Below are 20017 nucleotides of genomic sequence, written 5' to 3'. Positions count from 1 at the left end.
ATTCTCTGGGGAAAGAGCCAAAACATATTCCCAGACTGCAAAGTGTTTCATGTGCTTCCTACAGCTCTCACTATCTTGAAAGAGAGTGGCTGGCTTGTTGCCTATAAGAAAGTTGGTATTATTGGTAGCACACAGTGGAGCTGAATCCTAGATGTTCAATAGAAAAAAGGATCATCTAAGCAGGCAACAGTAGGCATGGCTATTCAGAGATGGTACAGACAGATTGCACTTTTTGAGTCATGCAGCTTCTCTGTTAGTTAATAGGTTTGCTTCAAACATTATGTGTTAATCTCAGTTGCATAACCTTTCTGTTGTCATACCAGTTATTTCAACTACTGTTATTCTTAATTACAGGCTATCCACTTTGATAAAATCCCAGGATTTGGAGAGAGCACTGAATCTCAGGTACAGAAATAATTTCATCTCCCTCTCTATGTCAGTTTCTCCTGGGAGCAAAAACTATCAGATAAAGTAGTCTCTTAGCAGTTCCAATCCTACTCCAATGTGCAGCTAGTACTCCTCATCCAGCATTTGGGAAACACTTCATTCATAAGAATGGACAGGGGAGGAATGTAAAAGAGGATTCAGAGCAAGCATAAAATGAAACCCATCACCATAATATTGGGCCAATAGGGGGAAATTGTAGATATTTGTATGATTAGGCAAAGTAGCTGGGTGCTACTGGTTAAACAGGACTGGTTGGGAACAAAGGAAAGCCTACATGATCTGCTGGAGCTAGATTACCGTGGCAGGTAATTAAAAGCCCCCCCGCCCCCAAAAGGTATGAGGAAATTACAGTAGAAAACCATCACCTAATTGTATATATTACAAAATTACTACATCAGCATAGGATGAACAGTTTTATAAGAAGAAGCATCTGAACTACTCTACTCTTTTCATATAGGATGTAATACCTCCTCATTATTAAAACCAGGATAAATCATCTATCTTTTTATTTGTATTCATGTCAATCAGTGCGGCACATCGGTGAGCATCCACACTTCACTTAAGGACATCTTCACCCAAATCACCAAACCAAGTGACAATTATTCGATCAGCATCGCCCGTAGACTTTATGCTGAAGAGAAATACCCAATCCTGCAGGTAAGTTGCTCTAAGATGTGATCTGAATGTCAAAGCTGTAATTTTCTGTAATGCAAGAAGCACTGTAAAAAGTCCAGGTTCTGCTAAAGAAATTTTCTTCCACATGGAATGATTCTCTCTATCACAGCCCTAAACCTTGGGAGCCTTGAGAGAAAATGTGACTAGCCAAAAAGATGTTTGTGCAAAGTACAATAAAGATCCAATCAGGTCAAGGTATAATTAATAAAGGTAATTTTTGTTGGCAAGAGATCAACTCTTTTCTCACCTTGCAAAACAAACCTGAAAAATAACTTCAGGTTCTCAAAAATATTGCAAGGTTTTCCATTGAAAGGAACATTTAATTTGAAATTAAAGGAAAATACCATTGCAAAAATTAAAATTTTAAATTGGGCAAAATGAAAAAAACCCCATATTTAACTGAAGTGAATGTTGGTTTTGGATCAAACTCAGTTCGGGAAAACATTGATTAAAATGTTAAAAATTGCTTGAAATTGTGCATGTGAAACCTTAAGATGCTTATAAACTAGCTTATGGTTTACTGATTAGCCTTAATAAGCATATTGCTCATATCTGTTAATTTCACTCTTGCCTTTTGCATTTGCAAAATGCTTTGACATTCTGATCTGAAAATGGCATGCTCTTTCTTTGCAGGAATACATACAATGTGTGAAGGAACTGTATAAAGGAGGTTTGGAATCTATCAGCTTTCAAACAGCTGCAGAAAAATCCAGAGAGCTCATAAATTCCTGGGTTGAAAGTCAGACAAATGGTAAGAGGAAGCCAACTATCAGCATAGGTATTTTCCCTTCTGCCACCATGTTTGAACAACATATGAGAACACTTAAGTCAGGTGCTGAAAAACCAAAGCCTTTCCCTCTGCTCCTTCTCCTGGATAATAGATAAGTTTCCAGATACAGAACTAGCATATAACAATTTTTTTTTCCTCAGACACACTCCTGTTAGAGGACTCTCTCTATCTGTAGAGGCTTTGTAGAAATGTAATACTTCCATTCCTGATAAAAGGGACAGTACTAAGATATGCTTTGTACACATTGATAAATTGTTTGACACCAATGTTTCAACTTTTGTTTGAAGCAAAAAGTATTAAATGTTTGGTTGGGAGACCATCCTGGGATAAAAGGTTCCAATGGTTCTTCCTGTTGTCACAAAATACACTCACTTTGTAACAAGTAAATCTCTGGCTCTTTTATCTCTCACTATAATTCTTTATAGGGAGAGAAACTACAGCCATTGTCAAAGGCAGTAAGAAAATCAACCTTGGAACTACAAGATAACAGCTACAAAACCAGAATAATGTCCCTGCTACACCCTCCTTCCCACAAGTCCTGTACCCTCCATTTAATGTTGTAATTGCCAAGTAAGATGTGTTATACACAGATACATTATACATGTTCTTTCTTCCTATGCATTCTTGAAGGGACAATCAAAAATATCCTTCAACCAAGCTCCGTGAGTTCACAAACTGACATGGTCCTGGTCAGTGCCATTTACTTCAAAGGATTGTGGGAGAAAGCATTTAAGGAAGAAGACACCCAGACAATTCCTTTCAGAATTACTGAGGTATGTGGGCGTACAACACTTTAAAGGTGTCACCTTCTAGAATTTATGAAGGGAGTAGACAAGTTGTTGTACAATCTTCCTGAAAAAGAGCAATTATCAGCTTTAACCGTAAATAGGCATTTCTACACTCTAGGAACAATCTTTGTGAAAACTGTATTGTTTTCTTCGGTTTTGCAGCAAGAAAGCAAACCTGTGCAGATGATGTCTCAGATTGGTACATTTAAAGTGGCAGAGATCCCTTCTGAGAAATGTAGGATCCTGGAGCTTCCATATGCCAGTGGGCGGCTGAGCCTGTGGGTGCTGTTGCCTGATGACATCTCTGGGCTGGAGCAGGTATGGCCCTGGCAGCTGGGTTTCAGAAAACTACAAACATGGTGAAATTTAGGTGCTGAAAAGCTCTTCACAACAAAGTTATCTTAAAGCACATCACCAGCACAGACCTGAATATTGGCAACATGGGATTGTTGCATAGAGGCATGCAGCTGTCTCAGTGGTCCTGCAAAAGTTTGTGCTGAGGATAGATTGCTAAGCAACTGCTTTAGTGGGTAAAATTTTCGTCACTGCAGAACAGATTCTTCTCAGATAAGAAGCTGCTACTCCAGCAGCTTGACCCCCACAGCTTTTATATCTCAATTCCTGCATCCTGAGGAGCTTCCTGAGAAGTTCATATTAGCTCGAGTATTTGTAATTATTGAATAGTTTGACAGCCTTCAACATGCTTCCTTCATACCTTCAAAAATTAAACTATCTAAAAATTGAATATGAGGGGTACTGGAATGGTTAAAGCAATGTCAGAAAGTAAAACTTACATGACATATTATTATTGATATGGACAGAATATGGGCATGGGATATTGTCATTGGCCAGAATGCAGTTTGAATAGGAACAGTTATGTTATAAATCAGCATTCATTGAAATGATTGCACACTAACTTAAAGAACCTAAATTATAAAAACAAAGAGTCATTTGAACACAGCTAGACTTCTTCAGTAGTAACTGACAGCTCACTTATTACTGATGAAATTTAGCTGGGTTCAAATGCCTCTAGATACTGCAGGTATTAGTAATTGGTTACCATTAACATTTCCTTACTTGGAGGTCTTAAATGTAGATAGAGCTTACAATTCATAAGCACAGAATGATTTTGGAATATAGTTCTAAAGAAAAGAAGATAAATAGGCAAGATCTTTGGTGAAATTTGCTGAGTAGCCATCTAACTAAGACTATTAATTTGCAGTAAGCCTATTAAAGAAATAGGAAGCAGGACAGAGAAGAGTGAGTCATGGTTTGCTTTCCTCTTCTAGACACATGAATCTGTATATATCCTGAAAATACACCATGGCAAGAGCAGTCAGTTTAATGGTACTGCATTGCTACAAAAGAGGTTGTGCTCTCATCCCAAAGATCTAATTTGTTTGTTTCCTTGCAGCTTGAGACCTCAATCACCTTTGAAAATCTCAAGGAGTGGACCAGTTCTAGTAAGATGGAAGAGAGGAAGATTAGAGTTTATCTCCCCCGCATGAAGATTGAGGAAAAATATAACCTTACATCTGTCTTAAAATCCTTGGGTATCACTGACCTGTTCAGCTCATCAGCCAATCTCTCTGGCATCTCTTCAGCAGAGAGCCTGAAGGTGTCTGCAGTGTTCCATGAAGCATCTGTGGAAATCTATGAAGCAGGCAGTAAGGGAGTGGGCTCATCAGAAGCTGGGGTGGATGGCACAAGTGTCTCTGAAGAGATTAGGGCTGACCACCCTTTCCTCTTCTTGATCAAGCACAACCCAAGTGACAGCATCTTGTTCTTTGGCAGATGCTTTTCCCCTTAAAGAGAGGAAAGCTGAAAGAGTTTCTGTCCCTCACAGCAAGACCTAAAGTGCTGCAGTATCAAGTGTAAAAAGAAACACAGACTTTATCTTTCATCCATATTTTCTAAAACCAGAAGGCTTTATTTAAAACAAAAAAAAGGTTAAGGCAGAGAAATTATGCCATGAAAACAGCCTTTGCCTTTCCTTTCTGCAGAGTATTATTATTTACTCATGGATGTTCAGGGATTAAAATTCTGACTTAAAGTAAGCATGGTCATTAACAGAGATGCTCCTGGTGCAATTTAACAACAATAGTGCCAAATCATCACACTGAAAAAACACAACACCTTTTTTTTTGAAAAAAAATGCGGTCTTCTAACTAAGCCAGGTTTCCCTATGGACAAATTTTATGGTGACTCCTCTGGAATAAGTCACTCAAAATTTCCTAGATTAAACTCTAAACTACCACCAACCATACCTACTCTGACAAAGCAATTGAGTTTTCTTTCTACTCCTGATACTGCAATGCTCTTCCTCACTTTCTAAAGATGCATTTTAGGAATTTTATAATTCATATTTCTTCTTAAGTCTCTGTGGCACAATCATCATGACCAAACATGGCAGGTTGCTATTCAAATTTTCTCCATATATCCCTGCATAAATGGGTCTTGTGGATGTACACTTTTGCTCCTTTAATCGTAATAAAAATTTATTTAAGCAAATGCATTTCATTTGGAGTATTTTAAGTACACCTAGGACAGGGTAATCCTGGTTATATGTACAAATCTGGGGCTTTGGGCAGATGGCAAGCTGGACATGAGTCAGCAGTGCCCTGGCAGCCAGTGGGGCCAACTGTGTCCTGGGGGGCATCAGGCACAGCATCGCCAGCCAGGCAAGGGAGGGGATTGTCCCACTCTGCTCTGCACTGGGGCAGCCTCACCTCGAGTGCTGGGGGCAGTTTTGGGCTCTACAATATAAGAAGAACATCACACTGCTGGAGTGTATACAGAGGAGGGTGACCAAAATGGTGAAAACTCTCAAGGGCAAAACTTACAAGGAGTGTCTGAGGTCACTTGGCTTGCTCTTCTTGGAGAAGAGAAGGTTGAGGGGTGACCTCATCACAGCCTACAACTTCCTCAGTGGGGCAGTGGAGGGCGAGGTGCTGTTCTCCTCTGTCTAGTGACCAGCAAGAGCATGAAGAAATGGAAAGAAGCTGTATCAGCTGTGAGGAACAATCACATTAGGAAAAGTTTCTTCATCCAGAGGGTTGGTCGCTGGAACAGGCTTTCCCAGGGATGTGGTCATTGTGCCATGTCTGTCAGAGTTCATGGAGTATCTGGACAATGCTCTTAGGCATATGGTTTATTTATAGATAGTTTTGTGAGGAGCAGGGAGTTGGACTCAGTGATCCTTATGGGTCCCTTCCAACTTGAAATACTCTATGTTTCTGTGATTCTTCTATTTGAGTTGGTGCAATGATTTCAGAGAAGTGAGAAATGAGAGTCTGTCTTAATTCTGGGTAAAGATGCAATATTGAGACCAATTTTCTTCCAGGAAGGGGCCAGCATGACCCTTACTCTCTTATTCATGCCATTCAAACTAGTCAGATACAACAATTCCTGCACAAACCATGATTCATCCAGTTTCTCTGAAACAGGAGTTGATAAGCAGTGTGGAAGGCAGCTGGATATGTGCAGAATCTACATGTCACTGAGATACAGCACTGCTGCAGAGAACACAGGAGAAAGGGAAATGTGAAGGTGGTTTTTACTTATCCTTATGGTGTGCTTACAAAGCTGTATGAGCTTTTATTCAGAAGCTAAAGAGAATAATCATGCTAGGAGATGGGATGTCTACGGCGAGTTACAGTTTTTCTCTGGATTTAGTTATTCATCTCTTTGTCACTGAAGAGAGAAAGGAAACAGAACTGTGAGGAACTGTCACAAAGAAGTACCAGGAAAGTAAAACAGAAAGATTTTGGGGAGTGCAGTTGCTGCAAGAAGGCTATGCTCTTTCCTGATTCCAGTAGGTACAGCATAGCACCAGTGCTGGGAGGACTGTGGTGGAATGCTTTTCAGTTCCACCACACAATATTTACTTGTTCTACTTGTTCTGGCTTCTCCTGCTCCATCCTCCAAAATAACACATACTTTGGTGGGACGTAGGGGACACAACTTGCTGGTAGCAAACACGGTCTTGCAAAAGAACAAAGATAACATGACACCACCTTCACGGGTGTGTAAATAGTTCAAATATGTTCCTTCACTTTCCTTTATCTTAGTTGATTGCTGATCAAGAGATAACAAATGGGGAAATTTATTGCAAGAGAGCTAACAACGTGTTTAGTATTGTCCTAGAGTTTCTGTTGATCTGGTCATGGAAATAGGGCACCTAAATTCTTAAGGACACTTAAATTACAGCAGATTTGTTCTACTCTTCTGCATTATTTCTGCATTATTTCCAGGTTGTTTTAGTTTTTATCAATTAAAACATACTTCTTCACAAACAGAAGAAATGAAGAAGTACATCTGCTCCTGTACATAGACAGATATTTTCAGTGCTACCTCCCGATTTCTGTTGACTTCAGCTGCCAGCACAGCAATGAGCAGTCATATTCTTGTCCTCAGCAGTCATTTCCTTAAAAGAAAAAACCCCATGTATTCCCAGTCCTGTTTTCAGAAACCATTTTGGAATTTGGCAAATCATACCCCCATTAAGGAATGGATGCTGAAGTCCTCAGATCCCTGGTAGAGAAACATTTGTTTGAATGCTAAAAATTTCAACAGCCTTCCACACCTCAGGTACTGTAGCTTCTGTAATAACAGGCACCCAAAGTACAGGCACCTAAAGGAAGAAGCCTGGATCTAGCCCCAAGCTGTGTGCCAGATATCAGACCTCCACCACTCAGCATGGAACAAGTCCTCTCCTTTGCGCCAAGAAATGAGGCTACAGCTTCTTCTCTCCATCCTCAAAGAAGCAAAATAGCACCATGTCTTAGAGACTTCAGCTTTCTGCTGCCTCATGAATTGCAGGTGCATTATGCTCTTGTTTACCCACAGAATGTCCTTCAGCACAAGTATGGAAGAAGGCTCACACTCACAGATTTAGGATCTGTCATTAAAGGCTTTTATTGCTCTACCACCACACCCCACATACATTTGTAATTTCAAGCATGCAAAGAGAAAATTAATGCAAAGGATTACTGAGTTGTGCCAATACAAGACCACACTTGCTTGCTTTCTTGCGGTCTTACAATAGGAAGGTAATTCCATAGACATGACAGAATTACTGTTTATTCCAGGACTAATTGTTCTAATACATAAAAATGCAAGTAATATTGCTGGGTTGAACAAAGTCCGTTATTTGCAAAAGTTGGTCTCCTGAAGTTCACAGAGTTAGAGAGTAACTTGTGTTGGAATGGGCAGCTGACAGTCACCTGGTCTTAACTTCAAAAACACATCAGGGCCCTTCCCAGCCAAATGTTGCATATCTTTAAATTTGGAGAATCCACAATGTTAGGACTAATTTCATTTTAAATATCAATACAAATATTACTAATGTAGAAGCAGTGTAGACTATCTAGCCAGCTCAGCTTTCTCTCACCAAATGAGAGTTGGTTACACGTGAGAATGAGCCCCACCAGTTCCTTCGTTTTGATTCTCCCATGCCCAGTCCACAAAGCTCTCACTGTTTTCCCTTACTTTTAAACCTCTTGGAGCCAATACAGAATTCCTCTGAAAATCCCAAGGAGTGTTTGGTCACCACGTGAACAGCAAATTCCTAGGATGGTTAAAAAGGCTAAGGAACAAAAGGGAGATAATAGCTTCATGCTACACATTTTTAGTCCAGAAGCATAATTTATACTTTATCTACATTTTATTATATGGGAATATTATTGGGATATTGTTTGCACCTGGCCTCTCTTTCCTCACTGTTACAGTATTAAACATCACAAGAAAAAGAGTTTAATACCATATAGTCCAACTGTCTTGTGAAAGGAACAAACACTCTCAAATTGCATGCTACTCTTAGGAAAAAAAATATTCCAAACTAATTTCGTGCTCTTATTTCTTTAATTCATTTATCACTTACTTTTTCTAAATGCTAGCAATAGCATCCCACATCAGGGAAACAAAGAATTTCTATTAGTGGCACCTTTAGAGAACAGGAACAGGTTCCTGGAGGTGAGCATATTCTTACAAGGAAGGCTGACTTCTTAGTCACAGAGGTAAAATTCCAGTTTAATGGCTCTGATAAGAAGATAATGTGGAGTGGGAGAATAGTGAGGTGCCAGTTGTTTTTGTAAGGAAGGGAATTACAGATTAAAGGGGGCAGAGGAGGAGCCATTGAACTTCACAAGGCTGTGTGCAGGAGCAGTTCCTCTTTTCCTCTTCCCTCTTTTCTCTTTCCTTCTGCCTTATCTCCCTTTGATATAGTTCATTAACTATCTTTCCCCAAGGCGCTGACTATCCCCACCCTCACCATGCCCTCCTTGTTCCTCCTTGCCCTTTAGCAATCTCTAGTCCTGTGGGCAGTGAGGGAAAAGGGCAGGGCTGGAGTCAAGACATGATTCTAAGAGGAGAAATGTCAGGGCAAGGAAGAAAGTGGGAGGACAGTTTACCCCTCCTACTGCCTGGAGGGACCATCTGCTATGAAATTATGCTGTGTCAGCTAGAGAGGCCAAGATGCATCTCAGCTGCATCTGCAGGAGGTGGGGGAGAGCCCATTCCTCCAGCCACAAACAGAGAGCAGTTGCTCTGCCTTTCCTTAGATGTCCTCTGGTAACTTTCCTTAGCCTGATGTTGCCTCTGTTCCACTGAATTCAAATCAGCCTTGACCTGTGTGTCGGTCTGTCTATGTTCCCAGTAAAGAAATTAGCAACCACAGGAGCAAGGCGTAATAAAAAGGATAAAGGTTATTAAGGAAGATAAAGCCGAAGGTCTAGAAAAGGAAGGAAGATAGACCAAGAAGAAAGAAAAGTCTGAAGCAGCTGAAAGGGACTACTGCACTAGGTTTAAACTACACAGAGATAGTTCTGCTTTTGGCTTTCAAAGAGCTAAAAGCCATGGATATTGGTCAAAAAGATAATGGAGCTATTAAGATCTCCTTACAGCTGAATCAAAAGAGTTTGGAAATGGTTTCGTAAAGAGCAGATGATCATCAGGATAGTTTAAAAGAAAGTCCTCAGTGCAATACCCTGCAAGTTCACACTTTTGCAGGTCTCACAAAAGTTTGAGGAACAAAATGAAAACCTTCCATCTTATTTTACCTGAGAGCAGAAATGAATATGAGATGATCTTGTCTTGTCATCTACCAAGTCATTAATTTCTACTTGGCTATGAAAAGCTTATTAACTTGAACCATGCAAGAGGATGTCGGGTCTCAAGAGACTGAGATCCTTTGTGCCACAGGCAGGGAATGTGAGAGATGGAAAGATGCAATGGCAAAGTCATTGATAAGTCATGTTCAAGTGATGCTCATGACACTCCAGCTCAGCCAAGGTCCTTGTCAGTCTAAAGGGGAAATTCCATTCCAAGCCCTCATTTTTGGGGTTACCCTCTTCCAGGACAAAGCATTACTGTTGCTGTATGTGCACTTAATCAGGTAGTTCAGATCAGTTCCAAGGTTAGCCTAAAAAGCATGCAACTATGAAGGGGCAGCAAGTGCCAAGCAGATCAGAGAATAGCTAAGATTTCCTGTACACCTCCTTAAGTGAGTATTGGGGAAATTCTCTTGCTGAAACTCCTGAAATCACCAACTGCCTTGGTTTCTTGGGAAACTCCTGGTCATTCCACAAAGCAAGAATATTTGCAATCAAGCTGAATGAAAAATAGAGCAAATGTTTAAATGACTTTCTTAAAAGACAGTCTTTCTGATCTACCCAGCTCTGGCACACCAGCACAAGGCTCTTTTTTCAGATGGGCTCTTGTTTAGAAATGTGTTTTGAAGATAGTTGACTTGATATTCACATTCTTCATCCCGTAATGTGGCACATCCTTCACTATAGCACTGGAAGAGGAAGAAGGGATCAGCTTTGTGATTCAGTAGCTGTGCAGCTGACATACAGTTCCACCCTTTGAGAAATTTCTTTGGAAAAATGACAGGTTTCAGCCGAAGTGCATACAAGCCACATATACGTCATTACTCATAATGCAGCACTGTGTATCATGACTGAGAAATTCAGGCCACTCTTCATATTTTTGATGTCATCTGTGACCTTCGATACTTTTAAAATGCTCCCCATCTGAGTCATTCAAAGGAAAACTGCACCCTTGGACATATAGAAACAGTATGCATATTCATTCACAGATAAACTGTCCCTTTTCAGATATGGAGATCAATCCTTTCTCAGAAGTGTTGAGCTTCTTACCAGAGCAGAATTTCTCAGGACAAATACTACCTTTATTAATTACAGTGTCTAAGCTAAAGCATATAGAAGTAATACTAAAGTATGAGGAATTCTGCTGGGACTGTCAAATTTTACCACACCTTTGCTTCTCCAGGTGTGGAAAAAAATGTCTCAATAATATTTATATAGGAGCCTCACCACACCCTTTGGAAACTCATAAGGTTTTACATAGTGTTAGAGTATGTCAGCAAGGATTGCTTGGCAAGGGAAGGCTTGCAAATTTACTTGTAGGAGGTGCACAACAGATCTCTATCTACTCAGTTTCAAAATAAAGACACGTGTATTATCAACCAAAACTTTAAAGGCAAGAAGGATACTCAAATAATTAATATCTCTTAAACTTAAAACCTGTTTGAGATTTCTGGTTGATTCAAACTTATCATCATACATAAAATTCCTTTACAGCACAACCCAAAATCTGTTATACTCAGTCTAGGTAATGCATACAGGTTTTTCAGTTGACAATGTTAGGAAAAATTCATGCCATACTCTCAATTACACTATGACAGAGGCATCACCCAGAAAAGAGCCCTCCTTAGCACAGAAAATGTTATGTTTCTAGTCATAGAATACGCTGAGGTAGAAGAGACCCATCAGGATCATTGAGTCCAACTCCTGGCCCTGAACAGGACACTCCAAGAGTCACATCATGTGCCCTGAGAGTGTTGTTCAAATGCTCTTTGAACTCAGACAGGCTTGGTGCTGTGACCACTTCCCTGGGGAACTTGTTCCAGTGCCCAAACACCCTCTGGGTGAAGAACCTTTTCCTGATATCCAGCCTAAATCTTCCTTGAGTCAGCTCCATGCTGTTTCTTCAAGTCCTGTCACTGGTCATGAGAGTGAAGAGATCAGTACTTGCACCTCCACTTCCCCTTGTGAGGATGTTGAAGATCACAATGAAGTCTCCCCTCAGTCTCCTCTTCAGGCTGAACAGACCAAGCGACCTCAGTCGCTCCTCATACGGCTTTGCCTCCAGTCCCCTCACCACCCTCATGGCCCTCCTTTGGACACTCTCCAATAGCTCAATGTCTTTTTTATATTGTGGTTCCCAAATCGCACACGGTATTCAAGGTGAGGCCACGCCAATGCAGAATAGAGCGCTTATCACTCTTACTATTGTCTCATTTTCTATGCCCCCATCCTCCTTAGTTTTTAAATTTAAATCACAGAGAGATTAAAAAAAAAAAAAAAAAATCACACCTACAAAGAGATTAAAATATTCTCAGATTTCAAAACCCTTCTCCTCCCCCTGCTCCTTGTATATCCTAAAATCCTTTTAAGACTTTGGGGACATTTAAATTCCTTTCATGTTTAAAATCTACTGGCCTGCTCTGGCTGAGTCAAAAACTTGAATAGAGTGCTCTGCTGGCTGAATCAGAAATTCTTCCCTGCCAAGTAAATAAACAGTGCTTTTACTTGTAAAAAACACTTGAGGATGTCAGGGAAACTGAAGAGCTTTCCTTCAAACACCACATTTTCTTCTGATCTACCTGAAATATAGAACACGTTAGTTCTGAATTAAATAAGATTTCCAAGAGCTATACAGAGTGGACAGCTAAAATAATCTACCAATGAGCATGAAAACCAGCCATGGAAAGTTGTACCCTAAAAATACTGTGTCAGAGCAGAAGCTACCATTTTTCTGTGACAGCAAGTCTTTTTCTCAAGACCCTTAAGAACTTTCATAGGGCACTTTATAATGTTCTGTTCAGACATCAAACACATCATCTACTCCTGAACCCAGGCACTAATGAACAGAGCAACACACTGTGTAGGAAAGTCAAAATGACGTGTGCAAAGTTACACTGAAACTGGAGGAACACAGAATGCCTTTATATAGCTGAGATTTGGCCAGGGCACTGGTATCCTGCCAATATTTGTCCTAACCAAATGGAAACATGAATGACTGCAGTGAAAGGGACCACAGGTTTACTTCCCACAGGAAGAACACTATTAACACAAATATAAGTCTTCTAGTGTGCTACTGTGTTGACTTGGTAAGGAGTGGGAGTGAGAGTACCACTGCTACTGAGTCAGCAGTAGCACCATCCAATGAGCTGTGTCCTCCAGTGATGCTAGTTTAAAGGGATATTAGAAAATATTATCAATCCATCACATTGATAAAGCATATTTTGTCTTCTGAGATGAGTATAATTTTAGTTACTCAGTGTTCTAAAAAGGTAGCTGTGAAACCTTGTGCAAAAGAACAAACCTCTCATTCAGCCTAACCCAGAATTTCTGTGTAAACAGAACACCCCAGTCACCTCTTGTAAGGCAGCAAGCAGTAGCACTAGTTAGCAAATTAAGTTCACCCCCGCTTTATAACCAGAAAACCCACAGCAATTGCTCTAAGGGATGAAGTCTTTTCAGGGTATCTATCACTCTTCAACAACAGGGCTAAATTTACAAGGATTACTCAAATCATTTATGCTTTGGAAACCATTTAAGGCCAATGTAAACAGATTACAGCTTTCCCAGGTGCAATGGGAGCAATTAGTTCTGCAGTGAATATCTCTCCTACACTATGCTGCTCTCTGGAAAACAATATATACATCTAATTACAACTCACACTGAAACATGCCCCTTTTGCATAGCTACCATTTCAAAATACCTGAGGGGCAGGAAAACACCATCCAATTAAAGTAATGTGGCTCCTCACAGGTAGGAAAACAACTTCAGCAAAGCTTTCAATTCCCAAGTTACATTGATATAGAAGTTTCACTATTGTCAAGGGATCCTTTGCAGCTGTACCCTCCTACACCCTGCACCAAATTTTGCAGGCATTTCCATGGTTCATTCCTCATCATGAGATCCTTCATGAAAACCTCTGCCCTGCAACATAAGTCCACGTTAAATGTATGCTCACAGACAGCAGGTGAGAAGAAAGCTCTCCAAATGGAGTTTATGTGGAGGAAACAGACCTTGTGAGTGAGTTCTGCTCAGTGTTGGGGAGGTATCAAATTCCTATTCAGGTTTTCAGGGCAGAGGTATCAACAGCGTAGAGAGAAAAAATTAAATAAAGGGCAAGGCAGGATTTTACAGGGTGTTTCAGTTAGGGGTCAGAGTGGGGATGGACAGATACAGGAAGGGCTACAGAAGCAGGAACAGCATGGTTGCAAGGAAAACCAGGGAAAGATGTGTTTTAGTAGTCCAGGAAAGAAGAAAAAGAGGATTTGACAGAATATTCATTTCTGGAATGGAAAATAAAGAATAGATCTCTGATGTGCTACATGGGTCAAACAGCTTCCAGACTGGGTGGGGAAACAGAAATGAAATCTAATCTAAGACCTACACGAAGTTCAAGTGATGTTGCCCACTGTTAATACAAGCAAGGGTCTGGTGCCTGTCTCTGAACCTTCCCATCTCACAGTTACAGAGTTTCCCTGGCTGTACAGTCTTAGAATCCTTCAAGATTAACAAACCCCATTTTTCTAAAACAGAAACCCACCAGGAATGACAAATTCTTTCTCAGAAGGAAGTGGGCAGTAGAAAAAACTCACACACAAGAAGTCACTTTCCTTTTTTTCTGTCTGTTTCTAAGAGATAAATTCTGTTAGAAAAACCATAAAAGAAGTAGGTCAGCGACTGCCTTTTTTTAAACTCTCCAAACCACAAAAGAAAGATTGTTCAAAGTAGTGTGGATTCAAGTTGTTACTAGCCTGTTGCCACAAAAGTGTTTACAGAAATACTTAAGCAGTCAGTTTTGTAAAGCTCTTGTATGGTATCATTCTTACCATCATTTCACATCTTACTCTGAGGTGATTCAGTTCTTCCACAGGGATGTGGCCTACAGGGCATATTACATTGCAGAATTATGAGTCATAAAAACCTTTGCAGAACAGGCCAGGCACACTATAAATTCATCCTACCCTTCATGTGAGCTGCAGAAACCTTGGAGACACCCAGAGCAGCAGTGTTTCTCCCTGCACAAAATAAGGTACTGTAATGATTTCTAGACACTATTTATTTCACTTGTTCTTGACTGTTGTTGCTTTGTTGACAAATGCATAGGAAAAAAGGAAGCAGGTATTTGAACTGGAAACAACTAATGCTTGGAAAAGTAATTAACTAAGATTACACAGGCATAGTCTAGAAGATGAAGGTCTTAAAAACATACAGGAAGAGTAACTTATTGTTCAGAGTTCTGTAATTTCTAGAGCTCACTGACTAGCATATATATCATAGCAGACTAAGAACCGCTGTGTTTCTTAAGTCAGCTAATTTGTTCTTGTACTCTTTAGTCCCTAGAATTATCAGTTTAGCTCCTGGTTTGCAAGTTACTAGGGTCAAAAACTATCTTTTATTCTAAGGCCATCCTATACCAACTGAAATACTCTTAGTCCCTGACTAGAACCCTCAGCTAAACCTTCAAGGCAAATGATAAATAGCAGCCCTTGTGGCCTGTTGAATATGGAAAGCTTGTATTGCAGAAGAACTGGGAAGCTAGGATCTGGGCTGGTGCTGTAAGACAGGGTTTCAGAACATTTTTAAAAGTCAGAAAGGTAATTCAGGATGCTTAGCATGCAATAGTTGGGGCAGTGCTTGCTCAAGTAGAGGAAGGAGTGTTTTGTCTTGACCTAAAGGAATACTTTGACTGCTATTGTTACCAGGGTCTTGGTTCACTACAGAGATGAGCATCAAAAGGCTCTTGAACAAATTGAAGCATAACATTTTTCATAAGAGACAGTTTCTCAATAGTCTCTAGAGCCGGCTTTGCTGAATAATGCTATCAACTGTCACTCCAAGATTCTGTAAAGGACAGTGCAATAAATTTCCTGGTGAACAAATATGAAACACAGCTAGAGGCTGGTTCATCCCTAAAAATGATAGCTAGTGCCATCAGTGAAACAGGACATGCTAAACTTTATGTGACTTTATAATAGTTAATGCTCCTCATTCTTCATATAGGCAATTTTAGAAAGTCTTTAAATCACAAAAAAGTTCCAACAGTGAAGAGGAACTTCTAAACAAATAGCAATCATAGTTATTGTTTCGTTAATAGCATATTTTCTCCCTTTCTGTGCCACTTCAGGACAATGGATGCATTGAATAAAGCAAACACAAGCTTTGCTCTCGACTTTTTCAAACAGCAATGTCAGGAAGATGGTGACAAGAATATATTGTTCTCTCCTTGGAGTATTTCATCTGCCCTGGCTACTGTTTATTTGGGAGCCAAAGGTAACACAGCAGATCAGATGGCAAAGGTGAGTCTAGGCTTCAAAAAGTAGCTGTCTGAAAGAGTTGATCTCTTGGACTAATGTCCTCCATGCCAGAAATTTGCTGTGATGGAACAGAGGAAAGCCGTATTATGTATAGAGTTTTGAGGACTCTCCCCTAAAGTTATTTTAAATTTTACGCTTTGCTAAACATAAATCCACATCTACAAGATTAGAGAAAAACCACATTGAGACTACAACCCTTTCTTTGGGGTATGTATTTCACAGGCAAAATTACTGACTGAAATTGTCATGTCACACTTGTTCAAAGCTCGTGGTGTTGTCAGGGGACAGTGAGAACAGCCCCAATGCATGGTTACCAAACACCTAATGAAGGTACCTGGCTCCTGTTGTAGGAGGGGAGGTTTGTGAGTTTGCATCTGCTAAGGCAGAAGTTGTCCCACATGCTAAGGCAGTGACCTAACTCCTGATTTACAGGACAAAAGAGACCCAGTAGGGTAGAAAAGGAGTGATCTTCTGTTAGGATGAAGGGAAAACAAAACAAAACAAAGGGCACAGCTCTTCTGAAAACTGTTCCAAGGTTGGTTGCACCCCTCTGTTGCCTGGGTAGTGAACAAGCCCAGAGAAAGGGATTTAAGGCATGGAACTGCCTGCACAATTTTTCAGGCTTTCTGACACATAGCAGAGCTCCATTTAGATTTCTGCTTTGGTAGACTCCATCCGGAGGTGATTGGCTCTTTCCAGGTATTAACTGGTCATCCCAGAGCATAACTTAAAGCAGGCAGATTCCTCAATGAAGGCCACGTACATAAGAGTTTTTCCCTGCAGCCCTCAGCTTAGTTTGCAGAAGCCATTTTGTACACATGGGCATCAGGACCTAACCAAAGATTTCATATTCAGTAAGGACTGGACACAAGAACAAAATCTAAGCCAGACTCTCCTCATTACCAGTCCCCATGACATCGCTGAAAAATGTCACTGAAAAATGTCACTGAAATAGCAAATTTTTTATTGTTACATTTATTATTTCTTTTCCTACTACAGGTACTTCACTTTAACAAAGCTGAAGGAGCCAAAAATGTCACCACAACCATAAGAATGCATGTCTACTCCAGAACAGAAGAGAGTCTATCAAATCGACGTGCATGTTTCCAGAAGGTATGTCACCCAAGCTGGTGATCAAGCTATGGGCATGGTCACATCTTCTCCTGCTTGTGTTTTCCTTCCACATTTACATTTGCTTATGTTTGTCTTTCTCAGATTTTGTGTACACAATTAATTGGTGCAGCATCCTGTGATACCTTCACCTAATGCAACACTTACTACGTGCTTCTCCCTTTTACACAGAATTGCACAATCTAACCTCAGATTTGCAAAATTTAACATTTGATGCTCAATTGATCTCTTGATCTATTTCTTTTAGCTCTGAGGGCAGATTTCTTTCTCAGACTATTACTATACAAAAGCTAGCACAGTTCTTACCTCAGAAACCTAATCCCAAGAAAAGAGTTGCTCTTCCATATATTTGATTACAGCATCACGACAACAAAAACCAGAACATTAACTTTTCCTGGTGACCTATGCATGATATGTTTCAGAAATTAGTCTCCATTTCAATCAAGAAGTTAACAATATAAATCTATGTCTTGGAATTTCCCAAAGTAGACCAGTTGCCCACAATAAATCTTAGAGAAATAGGAATCATTACATTCCTGAGCTAAATCTTTGCCATACTGGCAGGCGTCTTGTCCCAATGTATACATAATCTAACATAGCAGAAAAATACAGAAAAGCAAATGGAATTCCTCTGAGTTGATAGTTTTCCTCACTGACAATTCAAACATGGTGATGTCAAACTCTTCTTCCTGCTCTTTTCAATCATCCTTATTCTTTAGGGGGGTGAGCTGCTTCCCTGCAGTCTGCCCACAAAACCCCAACTGCTGCTAGTTTTGATGAATGGATCTGCATCCCACAGCCAAATCCCATGTTGGGAAGATTTATTTTAGGTTTTATGTCAACATCTCATTTGCACTGCATGAACAGGAGAGGGATTGCTCCTCATGAGTAACGCTTGCCCGAACTGTAAGAATTACAGAGTGCTATGGGTTCTAACACTCTGAAGATTTAAGGGTCTGTTCGTGCCTCTGATTCTGATATAACTGTGACGTGAATACAGCACAGGCACAGACTTTTAGTTTACTAATTCAGAGCTTCTTCCTTGAGCTCATTGGAGAGTCTGAGCCCACATCCATTTAATCCTGTCACTTCAATATAAAGAATTTACTGCAATTACTGAAACATTAAAAAAAAACGAACCACAAAATACTAAGAGAGAGATTAAGAAATTCAGAGGCAAACCTTCCATGTAACACTTCAGACTTTCATAAATTAAGGGAGCAATAGAGCCAAATCTTTGTGCATTGTGTAAGAATTACTCTCTGACTCTCATTTTCTGAATATCCAAAGTTTCACAATCTCCACTTACAAACCGTCAAATATTTTACATAGTTCAGGCTCTTAACACTTGCATTCCAAGATGCCCACAGTGTCTATGCCGCATCTGCAAATTCTAATACTTTAAAATGATTCTTTTAATAGCTGTCCAGTTTAGAGCACTTCTTCTGTTGTAATAAAGGTAACAGATCACCTGAAGAGAAATAATTTATTTGGATTTGTGTGAAGGAAAAAACTGAGATTTTTACACAACAGATGAAAAATGTCCTCTTTTTTTTTTTTTTTTCTCTTTCTTCAAGACAGAAGTTGGCAAATCAGACAATATCCATACTGGATTTAAAGCACTCAGCTTTGAAATCAACCAACCCACTAAAAATTACCTGCTTAAAAGTGTCAGCCAGTTATATGGAGAAAAATCATTGCCTTTCAGTAAGGTAAGACTTTTATTCAGATTATGCAGTGTCATTTAATCTTCATGATCTACCTATGGCAACATAAGCCATATACTTTTAAATATTTTCACTACATTTGCAAATTATGCTATTATCCTTAATGTGAATACTTTCTAGGATACTTTTCCTTAGACTTTGGGCATAAAATTTTAGTTTTTTTGGATGTGTACCTAATTTCACAGTGATTTTTATATGTAGTTAGATGAGAATGTTTAAATTGAATGTTTCCATTAAAAAATACTTTGTTCCTTTGAGAAAACACTGTGCTTGTGTCCACATAATTTTTATCTCTTGCTGTAGTAGTACTCATATTGGCAGGCAACAAACCTAAGTCAGGTGTCTCTCTTGCACTGCAGGAATACTTACTGTTAGCCAAGAGATATTACAGTGCAGAGCCACAGTCAGTCGACTTTGTGGGAGCAGCAGATGAAATCAGGAGAGACATCAATTCCAGTGTGGAACAACAGACTGAAGGTAAGTTCCAGCCTCTCCTCTCCAAATCAAAAAGAAGCCATTTTAGCTTCTCTGTACCCATGGGACCCATGGCAGGTAAACAATTCACCTCAGAAAGGTAAATCAGACTTTTCTAAATTACTCATCTACTGACAAACTCTTACTGAAATTAGTGTCCTCCATCTCAATGTATGAGGAATATGCCTTATTCTTCTTTGTGTAAATCAAGATTACCCCAGTAACTACATATTTGCGAGGAATCTCAAGACAGATGGGTGCTATGGCAGCACTTAATATTTCCATGGTTTATATCCCCAAAAACTGTGCCAGCACTTAGACTGAAACAATGAAACTGCACAGATGTGTGAATGTCCCTCTGTTTTCTCTAGGTAAAATCCAAAATCTGCTGCCTCCTGGATCTGTAGATTCACTCACGAGGCTAGTCCTGATAAACGCACTCTACTTCAAAGGAAACTGGGCAACAAAATTTGAAGCTGAAGCTACCAGGCAGAGACCTTTCAGAATAAACATGGTATGGCAATATACTGCCCTATTTCCTACACTGCAGGTGGAAAAACCTGAA

At 39.9% G+C, this 20017-nt stretch overlaps 2 protein-coding genes across 2 annotated transcripts in view; both read left to right on the top strand.

The window, feature by feature from the left end:
• LOC103618655 (ovalbumin) overlaps positions 1 to 4648 on the top strand; it is a 6574-nt gene extending 1926 nt beyond the window's left edge. The window contains exons 3-8 of the mRNA XM_008637084.2: positions 355 to 405; positions 976 to 1104; positions 1756 to 1873; positions 2543 to 2685; positions 2863 to 3018; positions 4115 to 4648. Coding sequence (XP_008635306.1) covers positions 355 to 405; positions 976 to 1104; positions 1756 to 1873; positions 2543 to 2685; positions 2863 to 3018; positions 4115 to 4510 — 993 coding nt within the window. The 3' untranslated portion in view covers positions 4511 to 4648. The remainder of the gene's footprint in view (positions 1 to 354; positions 406 to 975; positions 1105 to 1755; positions 1874 to 2542; positions 2686 to 2862; positions 3019 to 4114) is intronic.
• A 10096-nt stretch (positions 4649 to 14744) lies between these two features.
• Positions 14745 to 20017, top strand: part of LOC103618670 (serpin B10) — a 7743-nt gene continuing 2470 nt past the window's right edge. The window contains exons 1-6 of the mRNA XM_017738606.1: positions 14745 to 14835; positions 15931 to 16102; positions 17120 to 17233; positions 18829 to 18963; positions 19338 to 19455; positions 19824 to 19966. Coding sequence (XP_017594095.1) covers positions 15935 to 16102; positions 17120 to 17233; positions 18829 to 18963; positions 19338 to 19455; positions 19824 to 19966 — 678 coding nt within the window. The 5' untranslated portion in view covers positions 14745 to 14835; positions 15931 to 15934. The remainder of the gene's footprint in view (positions 14836 to 15930; positions 16103 to 17119; positions 17234 to 18828; positions 18964 to 19337; positions 19456 to 19823; positions 19967 to 20017) is intronic.

The sequence above is a fragment of the Corvus brachyrhynchos genome, unplaced genomic scaffold (genome assembly GCF_000691975.1).
Source record: "Corvus brachyrhynchos isolate BGI_N302 unplaced genomic scaffold, ASM69197v1 scaffold237, whole genome shotgun sequence".
NCBI lineage: Eukaryota > Metazoa > Chordata > Aves > Passeriformes > Corvidae > Corvus > Corvus brachyrhynchos.
The sequence above is the reverse complement of the archived record's forward strand: the minus strand, read 5'-3'. Positions and strand labels throughout refer to the sequence as shown.